General features: G+C 45.9%; 2 protein-coding genes across 7 annotated transcripts in view; one reads left to right on the top strand and one right to left on the bottom strand.

Annotated features, from left to right (window-relative positions):
• Window positions 1-20,131, bottom strand: part of DCTD (dCMP deaminase) — a 500,232-nt gene that overhangs the window by 184,705 nt on the left and 295,396 nt on the right. The gene's annotated exons all lie outside the window — the stretch shown is intronic.
• Window positions 19,261-20,131, top strand: part of WWC2 (WW and C2 domain containing 2) — a 218,253-nt gene continuing 217,382 nt past the window's right edge. For all 6 annotated transcript variants that reach the window (XM_078002451.1, XM_078002452.1, XM_028848907.2 and 3 more), the window contains exon 1: window positions 19,261-19,617. Coding sequence is in view for 4 of the 6 variants with exons in the window: in XM_028848907.2 (XP_028704740.2) it covers window positions 19,487-19,617 (131 nt within the window). In the remaining 2 variants the exon portion in view is untranslated. The remainder of the gene's footprint in view (window positions 19,618-20,131) is intronic.

A 20,131-nucleotide genomic window follows, 5' to 3' on the forward strand; every position in this document is an offset into this window, starting at 1 on the left:
GTATATGTCTCAGTCAAAAACATCTTAATGTGTGACTTCTCTGGGCGTGGAGCCCAAATTAATTATGGTGCTCAGTCTCTCTTATTTATTTAAGTGGATGCTTTATAAATTATTATTCTGCTATTCATAATATAGACTTTAATGGATCTGTATATAAGAATGAAAAAGTATGCAGCTATGCAAATTATAATCACAATGGCAGAAAAATGGTCTTTTCATGCCTATTACAATATAAGAGCCAAAATAGGAGAATTTTCTGGCATTTGTGGCTGGTCAGAGTCCATCTGTTTCATCTGTTATTTGGCTGTCTGAATGGTTGAACTTTATTTCCTCTACATCATACTGAACTTTTAAGAACAAACAAAAAACTTTTATCTGAGGATAGTACACAGATGTGTCGTGTTATGTACTTAAATAGGCATTTATATGCACCTCGTTTTTATATCTGAAATAATTCAGTTAATGTAGTATTTTTGATTATCTTTTCTAGAATTTAATCCATGACTCTCACTAGTTCACCTAACATACTACAAAATGTCTTATGCAAAACAGCCACTCAAGAATGCTGGATGTTTGAAAGACATTGTTAGTCCAAATAAACTAGAAAAGCAAGCAAAATTATTTAGAATCAGTACTAGTAAAAGATTTTTATGTGTGTTAAAATTTTTTTCATTACTCTTATTTGTACCAACAAGTGTAATTTCATGAGGTTTGATTATATAATACAATAAAGGTTATTATTACTAAATATACTCTATTTCAGAATAGTCTATATGACATATATTTCTTAACATTCATAGATTACTAGCCACTGTTGCATAAATTGAATTTTTTTTTGAGATGGAGTCTCGCTCTGTCACCCAGGCTGGAGTGCAGCGGCACCATCTCAGCTCACTGCAAACTCCGCCTCCCGGGTTCACGCCATTCTCCTGCCTCAGCCTCCCCAGTAGCTAGGACTACAGGTGCCCACAATCACTCCTGGCTGAATTTTTTGTATTTTTAGTAGAGACGGGGTTTCACCATGTTAGCCAGGATGGTCTCAGTCTCCTGACCTGGTGATCAGCCCATCTCAGCCTCCCAAAGTGCTGGGATTACAGGTGTGAGCCACCATGCCCAGCTGCATAAGTTGAATTAAATCAAATTCCTATTAAGTTGGAATCATAGATCTGGAAGAAATCTCAAGATAGCAAATGGTGCAGCCTCCTCCCCTAGTAGTAGACCAACCTACCTGCTATAAAAAATAATGATTGCCTTTGCACATTTCAAGACTTGCCAGGGCCAGGTGAAGTGACTCCCACCTGTAATTACAGAGCTTTGGGAGACTGAGGTGGGAGATCATTTGAGGCCAGGAATTTGAGGCAAGAGTAAGCTATGATCATGCCACTGTACTCCAGTGCAAGGGACAGAGTGAGAGCTTGTCTCAAAAACAACAACAACGACAACAACAATAAAACAAAAACAAAAAACAACAATATCTTTAGAAAGGGATATTTCACATCACTTGATTTCTTGTTCCAGTACAATATTTGATCTTACAGAAAAGCAGTTGTTGCCAGCCGGGCACGGTGCCTCACACCTGTAATTCCAGCACTTGGCCCAGGAGTTCAAGACCAGCTTAAGCAACATAGGGAGACCCCATCTTCTACAAAAAACTCAAAAATTAGCTGGGTGTGGTGGCACATGCCTGTAGTCCTAGCCACTCAAGAGGCTGAGATGGGAGGATCGCTTGAGTCCAGGAGGTTGAGAGTTGAGGTTGCAGTCACCTGAGATCACACCACTGCACTTCAGTGTGAATGTCAGAGTAAGACCCTGTCAAAAAAAAAAAAAAAAAAGCCGCTCACAGTGGCTCACGCCTGTAATCCCAACACTTTGGGAGGCTGAGGCAGGTGAACAAAATGATGAAACCCTATATCTACTAAAAATACAAAAATTAGCCCGGCACGGTGGTACATACATGTAATCCCAACTACTCTGGAGGCTGAGGCAGGAGAATCGCTTGAACCTGGGAAGCAGAGGTTGCAGTGAGCCGAGATCGTGCCACTGCACTCCAGCCTGGGTGACAGAGCGAGAGTCTGTCTCAAAAAAAAAAAAAAAAAATTTGTCTTCGGTCTACCTGAGCTATTTTTCTGTTAAGTCTTTACCTTGGAATATTCTGGATTTATAGAAAAGTTGTAGGATGAACCATTCACATGCACGCTTTCTCCAGTCTTCCCTAATGCTAAAATCTTACGAATCTATAGTACATTTGTCAAAGTAAGAAATTAACATTGATACATTACTGTTTACTAAATTCCACGCTATATTTGGATTTCATCAATGTCTTTTTCTGTTTTAACATCCAATCCAAATAGCATTTAGTCATCATATCTCCTTAGTCTGCTCTGTTCTGTGACCGTTTCTTAGTCTTTCCTTGTCTTCCATGACTTGTTTTATAGAATGTTCCTCACTCTGGGTTTGTCTAATGTTTTCTGAGGATTAGGCTGGAGTTAGGGATTTGGGGGGAAGCCTGCAGCAGGGTGAAATGCCTTTCTCATCACATCATACCAGGGGTACATGCTACCAACATGACTTATCACTAGCAATATCAACCGCATCACTTAGGTAGTGTTTGCCAGACTACTCCACTGTAAAGTTATTATTTTTCCCTACTCTTTTTTTTTTTTTTGAGATGGAGTTTTGCTCTTGTCACCCAGGCTGGAGTGCAGTGGGCACTATCTCGGCTCACTGCCACCTCCGCCTCCCGGATTCAAGCAGTTCTCCTGCCTCAGCGTCCCGAGTAGCTGGGATTACAGGCGCCCGCCACCATGCCCAGCTAATTTTTGTATTTTTAGTAGAGACAAGGTTTCACCATGTTGGCCAGGCTGGTCTCGAACTCCTGACCTCAGATGATCCACCTGCCTTGGCCTCCCAAAGTGCTGGGATTACAGGCATGAGCCACCGAGCCCAGCTCCTACTCTATTTTTAAAAAACAGGTCACTAACTCCAGCCCACACCCAAGAGGGAAGGGATTAGGCTTTGTTTCATGGAGGGAGAAGTATCTACATGTATCATTTAGAACTATGTGAGGAAGATTTGTCCCTTCTCCCCATTTATTTATTCAGTCATTTATCTAATGCGTTTGGACTAATGTACATTTATTTTCTTTTGGGTTATAATCTGTGATGGTTATTATTGAGTGTCAACCTAATTGGACTGAAGGATGCAAAGTATTGATCCTGGGTGTGTCAGTGAGAGTGTTGCCAAAGGAGATTAACATTTGAGTCAGTGGACTAGGAGAGGCAGACCCACCCTCAATCTGAGTGGGCACCGTCTAATCAACTGCCAGCACTGGGATAATAAAGCAGGCAGGAGAAGGTGGGAGGACTTGACTGGCTGAGTCTTCCACCCTTCATCTTTTTCCCATGCTGGATGCTTCCCACCCTCAAACATCAGACTCTAAGACTCTTGGACCTACACCAGTGATTTGCCAGGGGCTCTTGGGCCTTCAGCCACAGAATCAAGGCTGCACTGTTGGCTTCTCTACTTTTGAGGTACAAAAGTTATGTTCTGAATCTACCATTCACACATATGTCATTTGAGTGTTATGGCTACTCTGTTTGTATGTAACCAGCCTGCACTATTTTCTTTAAAGTTCATGGCTATTGCACTATTTTCTTTAAAGTTTCATGGCTATTGGTCCATAATTAAGCAAATGCTTCCCTAACAAAGGGAAGTAGAGGGAGAATCCTGAGCTCAAGCGATCTTCCTACTTCAGCTTCCTGAATAGCTGGGACTGTAGGTGTGCACCAACATGCCTAGCTAATTTTTTATTTTTTGTAGAGAAGAGGTCTCACTATGTTGCCCAGGCTGGTCCCAAACTCCTGGGATCCTTCCACCTCAGCCTCCCAAAGTAGTGAGATTACAGATGTGAGCCACTGCACCCAGTCTGGATAATTTATAATGAACGAATATTTGGGGAAAACCAAAATATTGTAGAATGGAAGAGAATATTCAGAGTCAATCAGGGCTGTTTTTTATACATTAAATGTATAAAACTCATTTAATCAAAGGAGTAATGTAGAACTTGCTCAAGAGAAGCTCAAGGTCATTGTTAAACACACAGACGCTCACTCCTTCCCCTGGAGAGTCTGAGGTAATAAATCTGAGCCTGGGAATAATTATTTTATTTTATTTTATTTTATTTTATAGACATGGGGTCTTGTTTTATTGCCCAAGCTGGGCTTAAACTCCTGACCTCAAGCAATCCTCCTGCCTCAGCCTCCTAAAGTGCTGGGATTACAGGTGTGAGCCACTGTGCCTGGCCATGAATCAGAATTTTATTTTTATTTATTTATTTTGAGTCAGGGTCTGTTTCTGTTGCCCATGCTGGAGTACAGTGGTACAATCACAGCTCACCGCAGCCTCAACCCCTGAGCTCAAGTGATGCTCCCACCTCAGCCTCTCAAATAGCTGGAACCACAGGTGCATGTTCCTACCCCTGGCTAATTTTTGTACTTTTTTTTAAGAGACAGGGTATCACCCTGTTGCCCAGGCTGGACTTGAGCTCTTGGGCTCAAGTGATTCACCTTTCTCGGCCTCCCAAAGTGCTGGGATTACAGGTGTGAGCCACTGTGCCTGGCCTGAATCAAAATTTTAAACAAGAGTTCCAAGTAATGCTCATCAGGTAAATTCTGAAAAACTGATTTAATCCGGATCCTGATTAATATGAGAAAACTGAGGCCCAGAGGAAAGACATTCTACCCCTCCAGTGTTCATTAAGCATCTACTTCTATAGGGCATTATGGAAGTACAATGGGAATATATCAAAAGGTTTAGGACAATGCATTGCAGTGCATTTCTGGTGTACTGTAAGTTGGTACAATCTTTTGGGCAGACAGGAAATACGTATCAAAATATTAAACATGCTTATCCTTTGATCCAGTAATTCCAGAAGAAAATATTTCTTAGAGTTTTCATTCAGACCACTTGAATCAGAACCACCTAGGGTTCCTGCTGAGGATGTAGATTTCAATGTCTCAGATCAACTGAACTAGAATCTCTGGGAGTGGGACCTGGCATTCTGCATTTTAACAAGTTCATCAAGAAATTCTGGCCGGGTGTGGTGGCTCATCATTGTTATCTCAGCCCTTTGAGAAGTCGAGGTGGGAGAATCCCTTGAGGTCAGGAATTTGAGACAAACCTGGTCAACATAATAACACCCTGCTTTTTTTTAATAAGAAAAATTAGCCAGGCATGGTGGCACATGCTTGTAGTCCCAGCTTCTCTGGAGGCTGAGGCAGGAGGATCACTTGAGCCCAGGAGTTTGAGGATACAGTGAGCAATGATCATGTCACTGCTCTCCAGCCTGGATGATACAGTGAGACCCTGTCTCTAAAAAAAAGAAAAAGAAAAAGAAAAAAGAAAAAGAAACTAAAAGAGAAGCTTATGTTCACTAATTTGTAAGAAATGCTTCCCTAACAAAGGGAAGCAGAGGGAGAATCCTGAGCTCCAGCAATCTTCCTACTTCAGCTTCCTGAATAGCTGGGACTGTAGGTGTGCACCAACATGCCTAGCTAATTTTTTATTTTTTGTAGAGAAGAGGTCTCACTATGTTGCCCAGGCTGGTCGCAAACTCCTGGGATCCTTCCACCTCGGCCTCCCAAAGTAGTGAGATTACAGATGTGAGCCACTGCACCCAGTCTGGATAACTTATAATGAATGAAAACTTATTTGGCTCATAGTTCTGGAGGCTGGAAAGTCCAAGATTGGAAGGCTGCATCTGATAAGAGCCTTCCTGCTGCATCATCACATGGCAGAATATATGGCATCACAAGGAAGCATGCAAGGAGACAGAGGGAAACTGGGCTTAAATCCCATGATAATTAACCCACCCCCACTATAACGGCATTAATTCATTCATGGAGCAGGGCCCTCATGACCTAATCACTTCTTAAAGGGCCCATCTCTTAGTACCATTGACCTGAGTTTTGGAGGGGACATTTAAAGCATAGCACAGGGCAAAAAGAGCTACACAGAGGGGCAGCTGGGCATGGGGTATTAGAGCCCAAGAGGGATCTGAAAAATGTCCACAGGGATGGGGAGTAAGACAAGCAGGGTGAAGATGGTGTCCCCATAGAGGAGTGTACCTTATACCTGTGTGGAGTGTCAGAGCCCCAGAAGATAAGGAGATCATGCATGTGAGAGGACAGGGGGCCCTCGTATGGGTCCTAAGAGAGGGTGCCTGGACAAGGTAGTGGCCAGCACAAGGTATGGGAGCCCACTGAGGGTAAGAGGGGGTCGGCCAGGTGTGAGGTGTGGAGGCCTGAGGGGACAAGAGGGGCCTCTCTTTGGGGAGGAGGCAGTGGCAGCTTCAGGAGATTGGCTACGTTCAGGGTGTTGACTAAATACATAAGTATTTTAAAGTTAAGGAGAGTCAGGTTTCTCACTGTTGGAGAAGGGAGTTCTGAATATGGAAAGGAAACTGTATTACTTTGTTTTCATGCTGCTGATAAAGACATACCCAAGACTGCGCAATTTACAAAAGGAAGAGGCCTATTGAACTTACAGTTCCACCTGGCTGGGGGGGCCTCACAATCATGATGAAAGGTGAAAGGCACCTCTCACATGGCAACAGACAAAGGAAGAGAGCTTATGCAGGGAAACTCTTGTTTTTAAAGCCATCAGATCTTGTGAGACTCATTCACTATCACAAGAATGATACGGAGAAGACCTGCCCCCATAATTCAATCACCTCCCACCAGGCTCCTTCTACAACATGTGGGAATTGTGGGAATTACAGTTCAAGATAAGATTTGGGTGGGGACACAGTCAAACCACATCAGAAACAAAACTAGAATGAATGCTGAGATGTTGGATTTGAATGGAAGGAATTTGGCATGAACTTGTGGCTTTCAATAGGTAGATAGATACTATCTACCTAGACAGTGTCTAAACCCTGTCTACTAAGAGGGTGACACTCCAATAGCAATGAGTTCTCCTGGAAGCCCAGATCTAAATACCTTTTCCCACTAAGGAGAACTCGGGCCCTTGGAGAGATGACCTATTCCAGCTCTGGGAATAGGGAAATCATAAGACGGCCAGAACATCTTCTCATGTCAGAAGACAAGGAAGTGCTCGAAGAATGTGGGAGCCATGTTAAAGGACATAGGAGCCAGCTTGTGGCCAAAGGAGTTCCCACTGGCCACATCTGAGACCATTTGAGCATTATTAAACAGTGATAGTGTAGTTCTGAGGAACTGGGGAGAGAGAGGAATGCAGTTAGTATTGATAGGTATAGAGTTTCAGTTGCGGAAGATGAGAAAGTTCTGGAAATGGATGGTAACGATTGTTGTACAACAATGTGAATGTACTTAATGCCCCTGAATTGTACACTTAAAAATGGTTTAAAAATAATTTTGTTATGCAAATTTTATGAGAATTTTTTAAATGATGGCAATAGATTAAAACACACGGCAATAGATTAAAACACACGAAAAAATAATCCATGAGTCCTGCTGTGGACCAAATTGTGTGCCACAACCCTGCAATTGATATGTTGAAGCCATAACCTCCCAGTGTGGCTGTATTTGAAATAAGGAAGTAATTAAGGGTGAATGAGGTCATACCGGTGGGGCACTGATCTGATAGGATTAGTGTCCTTATGAGATGAGACACCAGAGAGCTTTCTTTTTCTCTCTATCATGTGAAGGCACAACGAGAAGGTGGCTGTTTAAAAGCCAGGAAATGAGCCCTCACAGGAGCTAAATCTGCCAGCACCTCAGTCTTGGGCTTCCCAGTCTCCAGAACTTCAAGAATATAAATTTCTGTTGTTTAGGCCGCCCAGTCAACAGTATTTTGTTATGTCAGTCCAAGCTGAGACAAGCTCCTAATGATTTTTTTGTTTTAAGACGGAATCTCACTCTGTCACCCAGGCTGGAGTCTGTGGCATGATCTCAGCTCACTGCAACCTCCACCTGCCGGGTTCAAGTGATTCTCCTGCCTCAGCCTCCCAAGTAGCTCAGATTACAGGCATGTGCCACCACATCCTGCTAATTTTTGTATTTTAGTAAAGATGGGGTTTCTCCATGTTGGCCAGGCTGGCCTCGAACTCCTGACCTCAAGTAATCCACCCACATCGGCCTCCCAAAGTGCTGGGATTATAGGCATGAGCCACCATGCCCAGTGCCTCTAATGATTGAAAAAACAGTAATAATGGCAGGAAGGGATAGGAAAAGTCTCCCCACATAAAGACGCTGGTTCATAAATGTAGAAGAAATCCTGCCGTTTTGGAGCTATCAGTGTAATAATTAATTCAAGCATGGATCTTCAATGGATGTCAAATCCAATGAGTGAAAGCTTTGATGAGGAAGAGGATATTCATAGTTTTACAGTATCATCCCCACAGACAGTTATTAATTACAGAGGGAAAAGATGCCTTTAAAATGGTGTCAGATACACCTGTCAGGTACCACTTAATGATCAAATTTAGTATCACCAATGATGAGACAAAACTGACATTATGTACTTTTTAATGTGATGAAGGGAGAAGTATACAACCTCACCATAAAGTTTTCTTAACAAAAATTTGAACCTGTATCTAATGAGGAAATACTCTAAAACCAAATTGTGGGATATTGGCCTAGATTCTATGTCATTGTCATGAAAGACTTTTTTTAAAGGAGGTGAATGATCAAGATTAAAGGAGACTAAAGAGATATGACAACCAAGCTTAATGTGATGAACTTGACCAGATCCTGTTTTATACAAACAGACAAAAAATAGGCTATAGGGGGTGTCTTGAGGCAATGGAGGAGATTTTAATATGAGCTACATATTAGCCTGTTATCATACTGCTATAAAGAATATATAGCCTGGGTAATTTTTAAGGCAAAGAGGTTTAATTGGCTCATGGTTCTGCAGGCTGTATAGGAAGCATGGCTGAGGAGGCCTCAGGAAACTTATTGATTATGGTAGAAGGTGAAGGGGAGGCAGGCATGTCTTACATGGCCAGAACAGAAGAGAGAGAGAAGGGAGGGGTGCCACACACCTTTACACAACCAGATCTCATGACGACAGCTCACTCACTATCACCAGAACAGTACCCAGGGGAAACGCGCCCCCATGATTCAATCACCTCCTACCAGGCCCCAGCTCCAACACTGGGGATTACAATTCAACATCAGATATGGGCGGGGACACAAATCCAAACCATATTCAGCTATATACTAGATAATATTTACCGCATCAGTTTTAATTTCTCAGGTTTGATAATAATATCATGGTTATAGGCCAGGCACGGTGGCTCATGTTTGTAATCCCAGCACTTTGGGAGGCTGAGGTGGACAGATCACCTGAGGTTAGGAGTTTGAGACCAACCTGGCCATTACGGTGAAACCCCAACTCTACTAAAAATACAAAAATTAGCCTGGCATAGTGGCGGGCGCCTGTAATTCCAGCTACTCAGTAGGCTGAGGCAGGAGAATCGCTTGAACCCGGGAGGCAGAGGTTGCAGTGAGCCAAGATTGTGCCATTGCACTCCAGCCTGGGCAACAGAGTAAGACTCCGTCTCAAAAAATAAATAAATAAATAAATAATGATTATATAGGAGAATGGTCTTATTTTCAGGACTGAAGTATTTAGAAGTCAGGTGTCATGATGTCTATAATTTATTTGCAAATTGTTGAACAAAAAAACCTACATCTCCATAGAGAGAAATAAAAGCAACGTGGTAAAATGGCAGTCTCTCCTGGTGAACCTGGAACACAGATACATAGGTACTCATTTTATTATTGTTTAAAATTTTCAGCAATTTTCACATTTTTCAAATGAAAAAGTTAGAGTCTAACTCTCTTGGATGTGTCTCGAGAAATACATAGGTCGGATTTCTTATTTTTTATTTATTTATTTAGAGACAGGTCTCACTCTGTCACCCAGGCTGGAGTGCAATGCTGTGACCTTAGCTCACAGTAACCTTGAACTCCTGGGCTCAAGCAATCCTCCAGTCTCAAGTTCCCAGATAGTTGGGACTACAGCTTGTGCCACCATATCTGGCTAATTTTTAAATTTTTTTGTAGGGACGGAGTCTTGCTTTGTTGCCCAGTCTGCTCTCAAACTCCTCATCTCAAGTGATGCTCTTGCCTTGGCCTCCCAAAGTGCTGAAGTTATAGGCGGGAGCCACCGTACCTGGCTCCCTAATTTTAAAATATCAAAATAACAGTATAGGCCAGGTATGGTGGCTCACGCTTGTAATCCCAGCACTTTGGGAGGCTGAAGTGGGCGGATCACTTGAGATGAATCGTTCGAGACCAGCCTGGCCAACATGGTGAAAACCCGTCTCTACTAAAAATACAAAAATTAGCTGGGCCTGGTGGCATGCGCCTGTAATCTCAGCTACTTGGGAGGCTGAGGCAGGAGAATTGCTTGAACCCAGGAGGTGGAGGTTGCAGTGAGCTGAGATCGCACCACTACACTCCAGCCTGGGTGACAGGGTGAGACTCCATTTCCAAAAAAAAAAAAAAAAAAAAGGTTACAGTATTATACCAACAAGATTACAGATTTTTAAAGCCATAAAAACAGCACAATATATGCGAATACCAAATTACTGAATCAGTATTACAATCCAGGAGGGAATGTGCTCTTATTCACCAGTTAGTCTCCAGAACCCTGTGTGTGATACGAGCTCAGTATATGTGGAATAGGTGAGTGAGGAATTTGTTTTGTTTTGGGATTTGATGGTTTAAGTAGCTCCTAAAATAGATAATTTGGATGTTTTATGCAAGAAGAGGTAAGGTGAACAGAAAGATACAAGTGACAAAAACTGGAATGCACAGTGTAGTTCAGGGGAGCCTGGCCCCACTTGTTCCACCCCCCTATCCCCACACCCCACCACCAACACGGGAAGCCAGTAGAACAGCACTGGAGTCAGAAACTGAGACTGTTAAGTAACTAGCTAGAGCATTTGTTGTGTGGGCTTATTGTGGTGCCGAATCTGTTACAGTTTTAAGAAGTTCTGGGACAGGACAACAACTTGAAGGATATAGCTTTGTTTTATAGAGTTTTCATAATTGGATCATATTTGTATATATGTCCCAAAATAATCTTGTAAGTAAATAAACAAGAGAACTCTCTTGGTCTATTTTTGCAAGAATACTCTTTAGCGCAGCATTTGCATTTATGTATGAAATGTGCTAATTACAAGTAATATTTTAAACCTATTCGTTAAAGCACGTTTCTCAGGTGTGGGAATCTTCACACTTCAAGATAAAACTGGAGTATTTCTGTGTGTGTGTGTGTGTGAGAGAGAGAGAGAGAAAGAGACAGACAAAGAGAGGGGGAGAAAATGAGGAATACATACAGAAAAGAGTATACAACATACACACAGGGTTTAACAATAGCAAACAGGTAAAGAAATAGAACATTACGAGAATCACCCTCACCATATTCCTCTCCCCAGGTTCAAATCATCTCTCCCTTTATAGGTCAGCACTATCTTGACCTTTATGATAATTACTTATTTTTCTTTATACTTTTCATCCTTACATAGACATCCCTAACCAACATGGTTTGGTTTTATCGGTTTTTGTGAACTTTGTATAAATGAAATTATAGCGTACAAATATTTTCGTTTCTTGCTTTCTTTACCCAGTTGTTTGTACCAATTTGTACAAACCATTGTTTGTTGGTGAGAATTCCCAATGTTCCATGTTCTTGCCAACACTTGAAGTAAGTGTATTATTAAACTGTTTTACTTTTTGCCAATCTAGGGACTATATATGGTATCTTACTGTGGTTTTAATTTGCATTCTACTGGTAACTAATGATGTTGATTACCTTTCCATATATTTATTGACAAAATATACTTCTTTGAACATGTTTTATTACATAGATCTTCTTCTCCTCCATTTAATTGGACTATTCCACAAATCAATTTGGAAGATTATATTGTAGCTAAATTTCTTTTCTTGTTTTACTTTTTTCTTTTATTGAGATGGGATCTTGCTTTGTCGCTCAGGCTGGGGTGTAGTCGTATGATCATGGCTCACTGTAGCCTCAACCTCCCAGGCTCAGGTAATCCTACTGCCTTGGCCTCCGAAGTACCTAGTGCTATAGATGCACACCACCACACCAGCTAATTTTATTTTATTTATCTATTTGTTTATTTATTTATTTATTTATTGAGATGGAGTTTTGCTCTTGTTGCCCAGGCTGGAGTAGATGGCATGATCTCGACTCACTGCAACCTCCACCTCCCAGGTTCAAGTGATTCTCCTGACTCAGCCTCCCAAGTAGCTGGGATTACAGGCATGCGCCACCATGCTTAACTAATTTTGAATTTTCAGTAGAGATGGGGTTTCACCATGTTGGCCAGGCTGGTCTCGAACTCCTGACCTAAGGTGATCCACCCACTTTGGCCTCCCAAAGTGCTGAGATTATAGGCATGAGCCACCGCACCCAGCCTGTTTTCTTTTTTGTAGAGACAAGGTCTTGCCGTGTTGCCCAGGCTGGTTTCAAACTCCTGGCCTCAAGCAACCCTCCTGCCTTGGCCTCCCAAAGTGCTGGGAAAATGATAGGCATGAACCTCTGCACCTGTCCTGTAGCTAAATTTCTTAAAGCCACATTTATAGCATTAAGTCAGTATCAGAGAACCAAGAACTGAGGGGGAGAGAGGAGATGAAGTAGGGATAGAGAGATGAACTGACAAATCATAAGTAAAAATAAAAACTTAATGGAAAATTCAGAGAGATGGGAAAGAAGATGTAAAGTTGTTTCTAAAAGATAGGGATGAGGAACACAATCCTTTTTTTTTTCTTTTTTAAACAAGATCTAGCTCCATCTTCCAGGCTCGAGGGCAATCTTGGCTCACTGCAACTTCCACTTCCCGGGCTCAAGCCATCCTCCCACCTCAGCCACCTGAGTAGCTGGGACTACAGGTGTGCACCACCACACCCAGCTAATTTTTGTATTTTTAGTAGAGACGAGGTTTTACCCTCTTGCCCAGACTGGACTTGAACTCGTGAGCTCAAGTGATCCACCCACCTTGGCCTTCCAAAGTGCCGGGATTACAGGCATCAGCCACTGTGCCCGGCCCAATCCTGTCTTTTAAAGAAGATATTTGTCAGACTATAAAGTTGGAACAGGAAAAAAAAAAGATGCAAATTAAAGATGGCAAAAGGAAAACAGAACTTCATATTATTTCGTTACATAAGAAATAATGTAAGCCAGGTGCGGTGGCTCATGCTGTTATCAAAGCACTTTGGGAGGCTGAGACAGGAGGATTGCTTTAGGCAAGAAGTTTGAGACCAGCTTGGGCAACATAGTGAGATCCCCATCTCTATTTTTTATGTAATTAGAAAATAATAATAAAAGAAAAAAATCTACATGAATTAGTCACCCTAAAGCCCTACCCTACAAGAGGTGCCCTCTGAGACCTTCATATGTATAAAAATGTGGTAGTTGAGCTTCTGCTTCTTTTCACTAATGAGACAGAGATTTTAAATGTTCACTTTTTTTTTTTTTTGGCAACCACAAAATTTGCCCAATGTCGGTATCCTACCCACAGTAAATAAGGTAAAACAGAATCTGTTTGATGTTGCTTATTATTAAATGGGAATGACTTTTTGCCTAAGGTGTTGGTGTAATCATTAACTGCAAGGGAAGTGGTTATGGTCATCGAGGATTCTGGTTTGACCCAGCACTGGGAATTTTTTTTTCTTTTTCTTTTTCTTTTTTTTTTTGAGACGGAGTCTCGCTCTGTCGCCCAGGCTGGAGTGCAGTGGCCGGATCTCAGCTCACTGCAAGCTCCGCCTCCCGGGTTCCCGCCATTCTCCTGCCTCAGCCTCCCGAGTAGCTGGGACTACAGGCGCCCGCCACCTCGCCCGGCTAGTTTTTTTTTTTGTATTTTTAGTAGAGTCGGGGTTTCACCATGTTAGCCAGGATGGTCTCGATCTCCTGACCTTGTGATCCGCCCGTCTCGGCCTCCCAAAGTGCTGGGATTACAGGCTTGAGCCACCGCGCCCGGCCTCTTTTTTTTTTTTTTTTGAGACAGGGTCCCACTCTGTTGCCCAGACTGGAGTGCAGTGGCGCAATCTCGGCTCACGGCAACATCCGCCTCCCAGGTTCAAGTGATTTTCCTGCCTCAGCCTCTCGAATAGCTGGGATTACAGGCACGTGCCACCACACCTGGCTAGTTTTTGTATTTTTAGTCGAGGTGGGGTTTCACTATATTGGCCAAGCTAGTCTCGAATTCCTGACCTCAAATGATCTACCCACCTCGGCCTCCCAAAGTCCTGGGATTACAAGAGTGAGCCACCGCGCCTGGTCCGCACTGGGAATTTTTAAAGATCACATGCCTTTCTTCTTAAGGACTGTCTAGACAATAAAATTTAGAATTGTGGCTTGGGGTTACCTAATCACAATAATTAGAGATACTTGTTTTAACCAGTTCGGTTGCCAAGAAAAAAATGCCACTAGTTTGATTAAGAAATAAATAATGTTCTTTTATTTAGAATTTGAAATGTGTATAATCCCTGATCTCCTTGAAGAAACAAGGGATATTAAAATATTGAAAAGCAGTTCATCTTGTCCTACACAGAGCTGATTCACTAGCACAGTGAAGACGCTTTATACACTAACAACTAATTTTCACACACATAACTGAAAATGGAGACCACATTGTCAAAGAAATAAAATTATATCAAATTATGGAAGGCTGAAAATAGGATTATAGATGGCTTACTTAATTCTATTTGACTTGCACTGATGTTTCCCTCCCAAGGTTCACTCCTGTATACTCAGTTCTCTACAGACTTTTAGGTGATAGACATTCAGCCATATATTTGCAGTCCTGACCTTTGCTTCGAGCTTTAGTCCTGACCTTTAACTTTCTGCTGGGTATCTCTAATTTCTAAAGTCAACTGCATCTCACATCCCCCTTTAGACTTCCTCATTTTTTTCCAGCTCTTCAACAGTCTAAAACCCTGGAATCACCTCAGATTCCTCCTTCTAGCCTATTTGCCTCTCTCTTCTTAATCTAATCAGTCGCAAATTCTTGCCAAACCATTTCTTTTCATCCCTCATTGCCTTATGTCTAATCCAGACCTTATCTGTCTCATACCTATACTATCACAACAGCCTCCTAACTGGATGGCTCCAGCCAGTCTTGGGCTCTTTCCTGCTCGCTTCATCTTTGAACTTTGCACACCCGTTTTTTTTCCCAAACATGCCCCACCATGCTTGTCCATTTTAGCCTCATGTCTATGCTCATCTCTCCCCATCCTTTTTCTTTAATGATTACTTACCTCATGATACTTCTTTGATGGATCTCCTTGATAGCACTAATACTCTATAAGAACGTCCTTCCTTTACTATCTGTGTCCTTCCTTTGACAGGAAGGAAGTGTACAGGAGGCTGTGTTCTTTACATTTTATGATTGGCCCCATCTCCAGAACTGACTGGATTGTCACTCCACTGAACTTAGCCAGCCAAATGTCTTTTTGCACCTTGCTTTTTTCACTTAACATATACTGGAGATCTCTCCTTACCAGCACATATATGTTTATCTAATGCTTTTAAAATGTCTGCTAATTATGGAAAATTCATAATTTATTTAATTAGTCCCTTACTGATGGCTACTGGTGGTTTTTCTGGCTTTATTATCAAACACACTGCAGTGAATATCCTTGCATATTTTGAGCAACTTTAATGTCACAGGAAAATAATTGTACTATCATTGCTGGATTAAAGGTGTGTGTCTGTGTGTGTGTGTTTACCTATAAACACTATTTTTAAGAGCTGAGGTCTCCTTATGTTGCCCAGGCTGGAGTGCAGTGGCTATTCAAAGGCACGATTATAGTGCCTTGAACTCCTGGCAAGTGATCTTCTTGCTTCAGCCTCCTGAGCAGCTGGGACTACAGGCGTGCTTGATATATTTTATTTTTATTTTGCTTTTTTGAGATGGAGTCTTGCTCTGTCGCCCAGGCTGGAGTGCAGTGGCACGATCTCGGCTCACTGCAACCTCCACCTCCCAGGTTCAAGCCATTCTCCTGCCTCAGCCTCCCAGTATCTGGGATTACAGGTGCCTGCCACCACACCTGGCTAATTTTTATATTTTTTAGTAGAGATGGGGTTTTGCCATGTTGGCAAGGCTGGTCTCGAACCCCTGACCTCAGGTGACCCTCCCACCACAGCCTCCCAAAGTGCTGGGATTACTGGCGTGAACCACCGTGCCCGGCCCACCTGGTAGATTTTAAATTTGTACATAATAGAATTATCTTTTAAAATAATTTTCACTGTCTACTCCCATTTTTGATATTACTAATTTTCCTGCCACTCAAGATTAGGACATTGACAGTGGGAGCTTTGCTTATTGCGGCTTATCTCCACGAATTTAGCGCTGGAGAGAAAACGTAAAGCCAGAAGAAAAGAGCATTTTGAAAGCCACAGAATAGGCTCTTCAGAGGCTAGAACACGGTTCCAGACTAGGGCAATATGGCGTCCTGGCCACCGGATTGCATCATCTTTCTTTGCCAAGGATCATCTGGAGCCCAAACCAAATCTAAATGTGTCCACCTCTAAAATGGGGATAATCTTCATGTTTCTTTTCCTTTTACAGATATAAATGCAATTTCATTGTCTTGACCATTAGGAATTCTCTGAAGGTCTGTTACTACATAAATGGTGTGAACTCCGAACAGCAGAGTTCAAACTTGATCAAAACAAAAAAGGCTAGAGAGTGGCAACTCTCCTTTCCGTCATTTTAACGGCTTTTGCATGACCAAATGTTTCCTGTGCCAATCAGTGGGGAAGCAGCAGCGAACTTGTCTCTTAATTGCTTTAGAGTTCTGTTTGTCTATTTAGCGTTTCTTTTTGAAGTCTGAAGATTTATGGAACAATAAACGTCATTTAATGCTGCGTGCTGTTTTGGATTCCTCACTGGTTTTAGAATTTGGCTAAAACTACTTAGCCGAAAGTTTAACAAATTTGAAATTACAAATATTGTAGAATAGAAAAGTTCACCTCAGTGACATAAAATTACGGCAGCAGCAAAGTTTGTTACTTTTTTTTTTAAAGTAATAAGATGTAGACATTTTAGTATAACAAATGTTTTCAACTTGTTTGGGAAAAAATAAACTAGGAAGCAAGGTTTAAATAAGAATGGTTTGGTTTGGTTCTGATGATGTTGTTAGTACACCACAATGCAAGCGCTGGCTATGCATTTGGGCCAATTTAGAGAAGTCCACAGCAATGCACATTCGCTCAGTAGTGTGAGAGATTATTTGTAGGTAGGTCCCATCTTTTTTACAGTATTCAAACATTCAACCTTAAGACCCCATAAGGGCGTCTCATTCCACCGAGAACTAGAGAAGCTTGACTTGTGCGATCACCTCCTTATTCATGGACTGGGGCGGAACACAGATCCGGAGGAGGGGGCTTCTCTGCACCAAGCGCAAAGCCTACCTTCCAGAAGGCTGGCTGCACAAGCGGCCGCCCTAAAGGCGGTCAAAGCGGGCGAATTCGCCGCGATGCCTTCCTTCCCTAACTCCGGCCCACTCTGGTTGCTCCTTCCCAGGTGCTCCAAGCTCTCCAGAGGTTCTGGTGATTTAGTTTCCGCGTCACGCCCAGACTGCGCTAAGGGCAAATATCACCCCTTTCCCCTTCTAGGACCCCTCCCGTGAAGTCTGTGCCAACCCTGAGCCTCTTCACCTTCGAGATTGGCCGCAGATACCCCGACGGAATGGCCTGGGGAGCCGAAAGCCGTCCCCAGCCCCGGACAACCACTGCCCAAGCCGCTCAGGCCAGCCTCGCACAGTAGCGCGTCTCCTTCCCGGGACTCCCTCGCCGGCCTGTGAACCCGCAGGCGGAGGCGGAGGTCGGTTCAAACCCTGCGAGAGCCCCTGCCCAGCGCCGAGTCCTGCACACGGTGGAAAGTCCTTTCGCATTAGCGGGCAGGATTAAACGACTTCACACCACGAGGTGCAAGACTGGGCTTCGGGGCCTTCCTCGGTGTTGCTATTTTAAAAGAAGCTGCTCAGTAACCCAGAAGAAGATGACGGGGGACGGTGGTGTAGACCCGGCTGGAGAGGAGTCCAGGGCCTGGGAGGCGCCCCTCAGACTGAGGGGCTGGGGACCCTGAAGCTGGACGTCCAGAACCCGCTAGCGCTGCTCCCGGCATTGTCCCGCCTGGGGCAGGCGTCCGGTCCCTCGGCAGTGCCGGCCAGCACGTAGTAGCTGCTGAATAAATAAATGCCTGTGCAACAGGGAACGTCCCGGCCCACCCGGGCCGGGTCAGGGCCTACGAAGGGCTGACGTCCGGCGCCGCCGTGGGTCCCTCCGGCGTGGCCGCCCACACCTCCTGGCCACGGCGGGGCTGCGGTGGGGGGACATCCTGGGGCGGGCGGCTGGACGGAAGGGACTGGACTTGGGGCGCGTCCACGGCCAACTGCCCCGAACCCAGTAGGGGAGGCCAGGGACCGGGAGCCTCTGGGGCCCCGCGCCTGGAGCGCCCGGACGCGAAGGGGCGGCGGGTGGCTCCGGGCGCGGCGCGGGCGACTCCGGGGCCGGACGGGAGTTCCTCCGCTTTCCGCCGCGCAGCCCGCGGTCTCCGCCGAGGTCACCAAGGGCCAGGCGCCCTGCGGAGGCCCCGCCGTCCCGGACCCACGGACGCGCTCCCGGGGCTTGGCGTTTTCCCACCACCCCGGACCGCCCTTGGGGTGCCGGAGGGGCTCGGGGCACGGCGTGGGGAGCCTTTGTGCCCTCTCCGCTTGTTGAGGTTTTTTCTCCCGAGGAGAGCTCCCCCTCCAACCCTCTCCTCTCGAAAGTTTTGTGGTTTCCCTAAAAGACGAAAGAAGTTGAGAAGGTTGCAGAGACTTTTTTGCAATCTTCCCCGTCCAGAAACACTAAAACCTCTAGGCGTTTGGCCCAGGGGAGCTATCTGGGGTCAAGGGAAGGGAGCGGGCCGCACATTCCTTCGCCCGCCCCCCTCCCACCTGGAGCCGCGGCCCCGCTGGAGCAGTGCACCCGAGCTGGTGCGGCAGCGCCGGCAGCGGCGGGGTTAAGCTCAGGAATGCGGCGGGAGGAATGCGTATGCAGATGAGGCGGGCGGGCGCATGCTAATCGCATGCAAATGAGGGGCCCGCCGCTGCTGAGGCCGCGCCGCAGCTTCCCGGATCCGAGCCCAGACGGCGGCGGCTCCGGCAGCCTGGGCGCCGCGACCCTCGGCGGCCACAGGGGGACGGGGCGGAGGAGGAGGAAGAGGCGGAGGCAGCGGCGGCGAGGGGGAGGAGGGTTCGCTCGCCGGCTCCGACGCAGACATGGTGGACTGATCCCCAGCGGGGCCGCGAACAGCGTTTCCTGAGACACCTCCCGCGCCTGGTTCCGCCGCGCCCCGCGCCCCTCAGCCCCTCGCCGGCGCCCGCGTCGCGGGTTGGCGGCCGGGCCGGGCAGCCGCGTTCCCGCCGCGTCCCGCGCCCGGTCCCTATGGAGGCGCCGTTCGCCGGTGAGGCCGCCGACCATGCCTAGGAGGGCCGGGAGCGGTCAGCTGCCGCTGCCCCGGGGCTGGGAGGAGGCCAGGGACTACGACGGCAAGGTCTTCTACATCGACCACAACACCAGGAGGACCAGCTGGATCGACCCCCGGGACAGGTGGGCGCCGGCCGCGGGGGCGCGGGCCCGTTCGGACGCTGCGGCTGTTGTCCCGGAGACCCGGCCGCGCGGGGGGCGGGGGCGGCGCCGGCCCGCGGTGGTGCCCGGAGAAGTCCCGGGAGGGGTGTGGGGCTGGCTGCTCCGGCGGGGCCGAGGAGCCGCCCGTGCCCGGGGCCCTCCGCCCACCGGCTTCCCGACGCCCCTCCGGGGACCCTGCGACACGCCCCGCCCCGAGGCAAGGCTGGAGTCGCTGCCCCGGGCCGACGCCGCACGCCAGGCTAACGGACCCGAGGGGCCACCTGAGCCCTATTAGGAACTTTCCTAGGCTTCGAGGTGCCCACGTTGAGGCTGCAGGGCACCTTCGGCCTCTGGGCGGCGGGGTGGGCTAGGGCCTCAGTGCCAGGTGGGGAACGAGCCCTCCGGGCCACCTGTGGCATCCCTCAGGCCGTCCTTGGCGCCCGAGCCTGGACTGCGAGCTCTTGGCGGGGGCGCCCAGCCTGGCCGGAGGTCCCGA

Source organism: Macaca mulatta, chromosome 5 (genome assembly GCF_049350105.2).
Source record: "Macaca mulatta isolate MMU2019108-1 chromosome 5, T2T-MMU8v2.0, whole genome shotgun sequence".
Classification (NCBI taxonomy): domain Eukaryota; kingdom Metazoa; phylum Chordata; class Mammalia; order Primates; family Cercopithecidae; genus Macaca; species Macaca mulatta.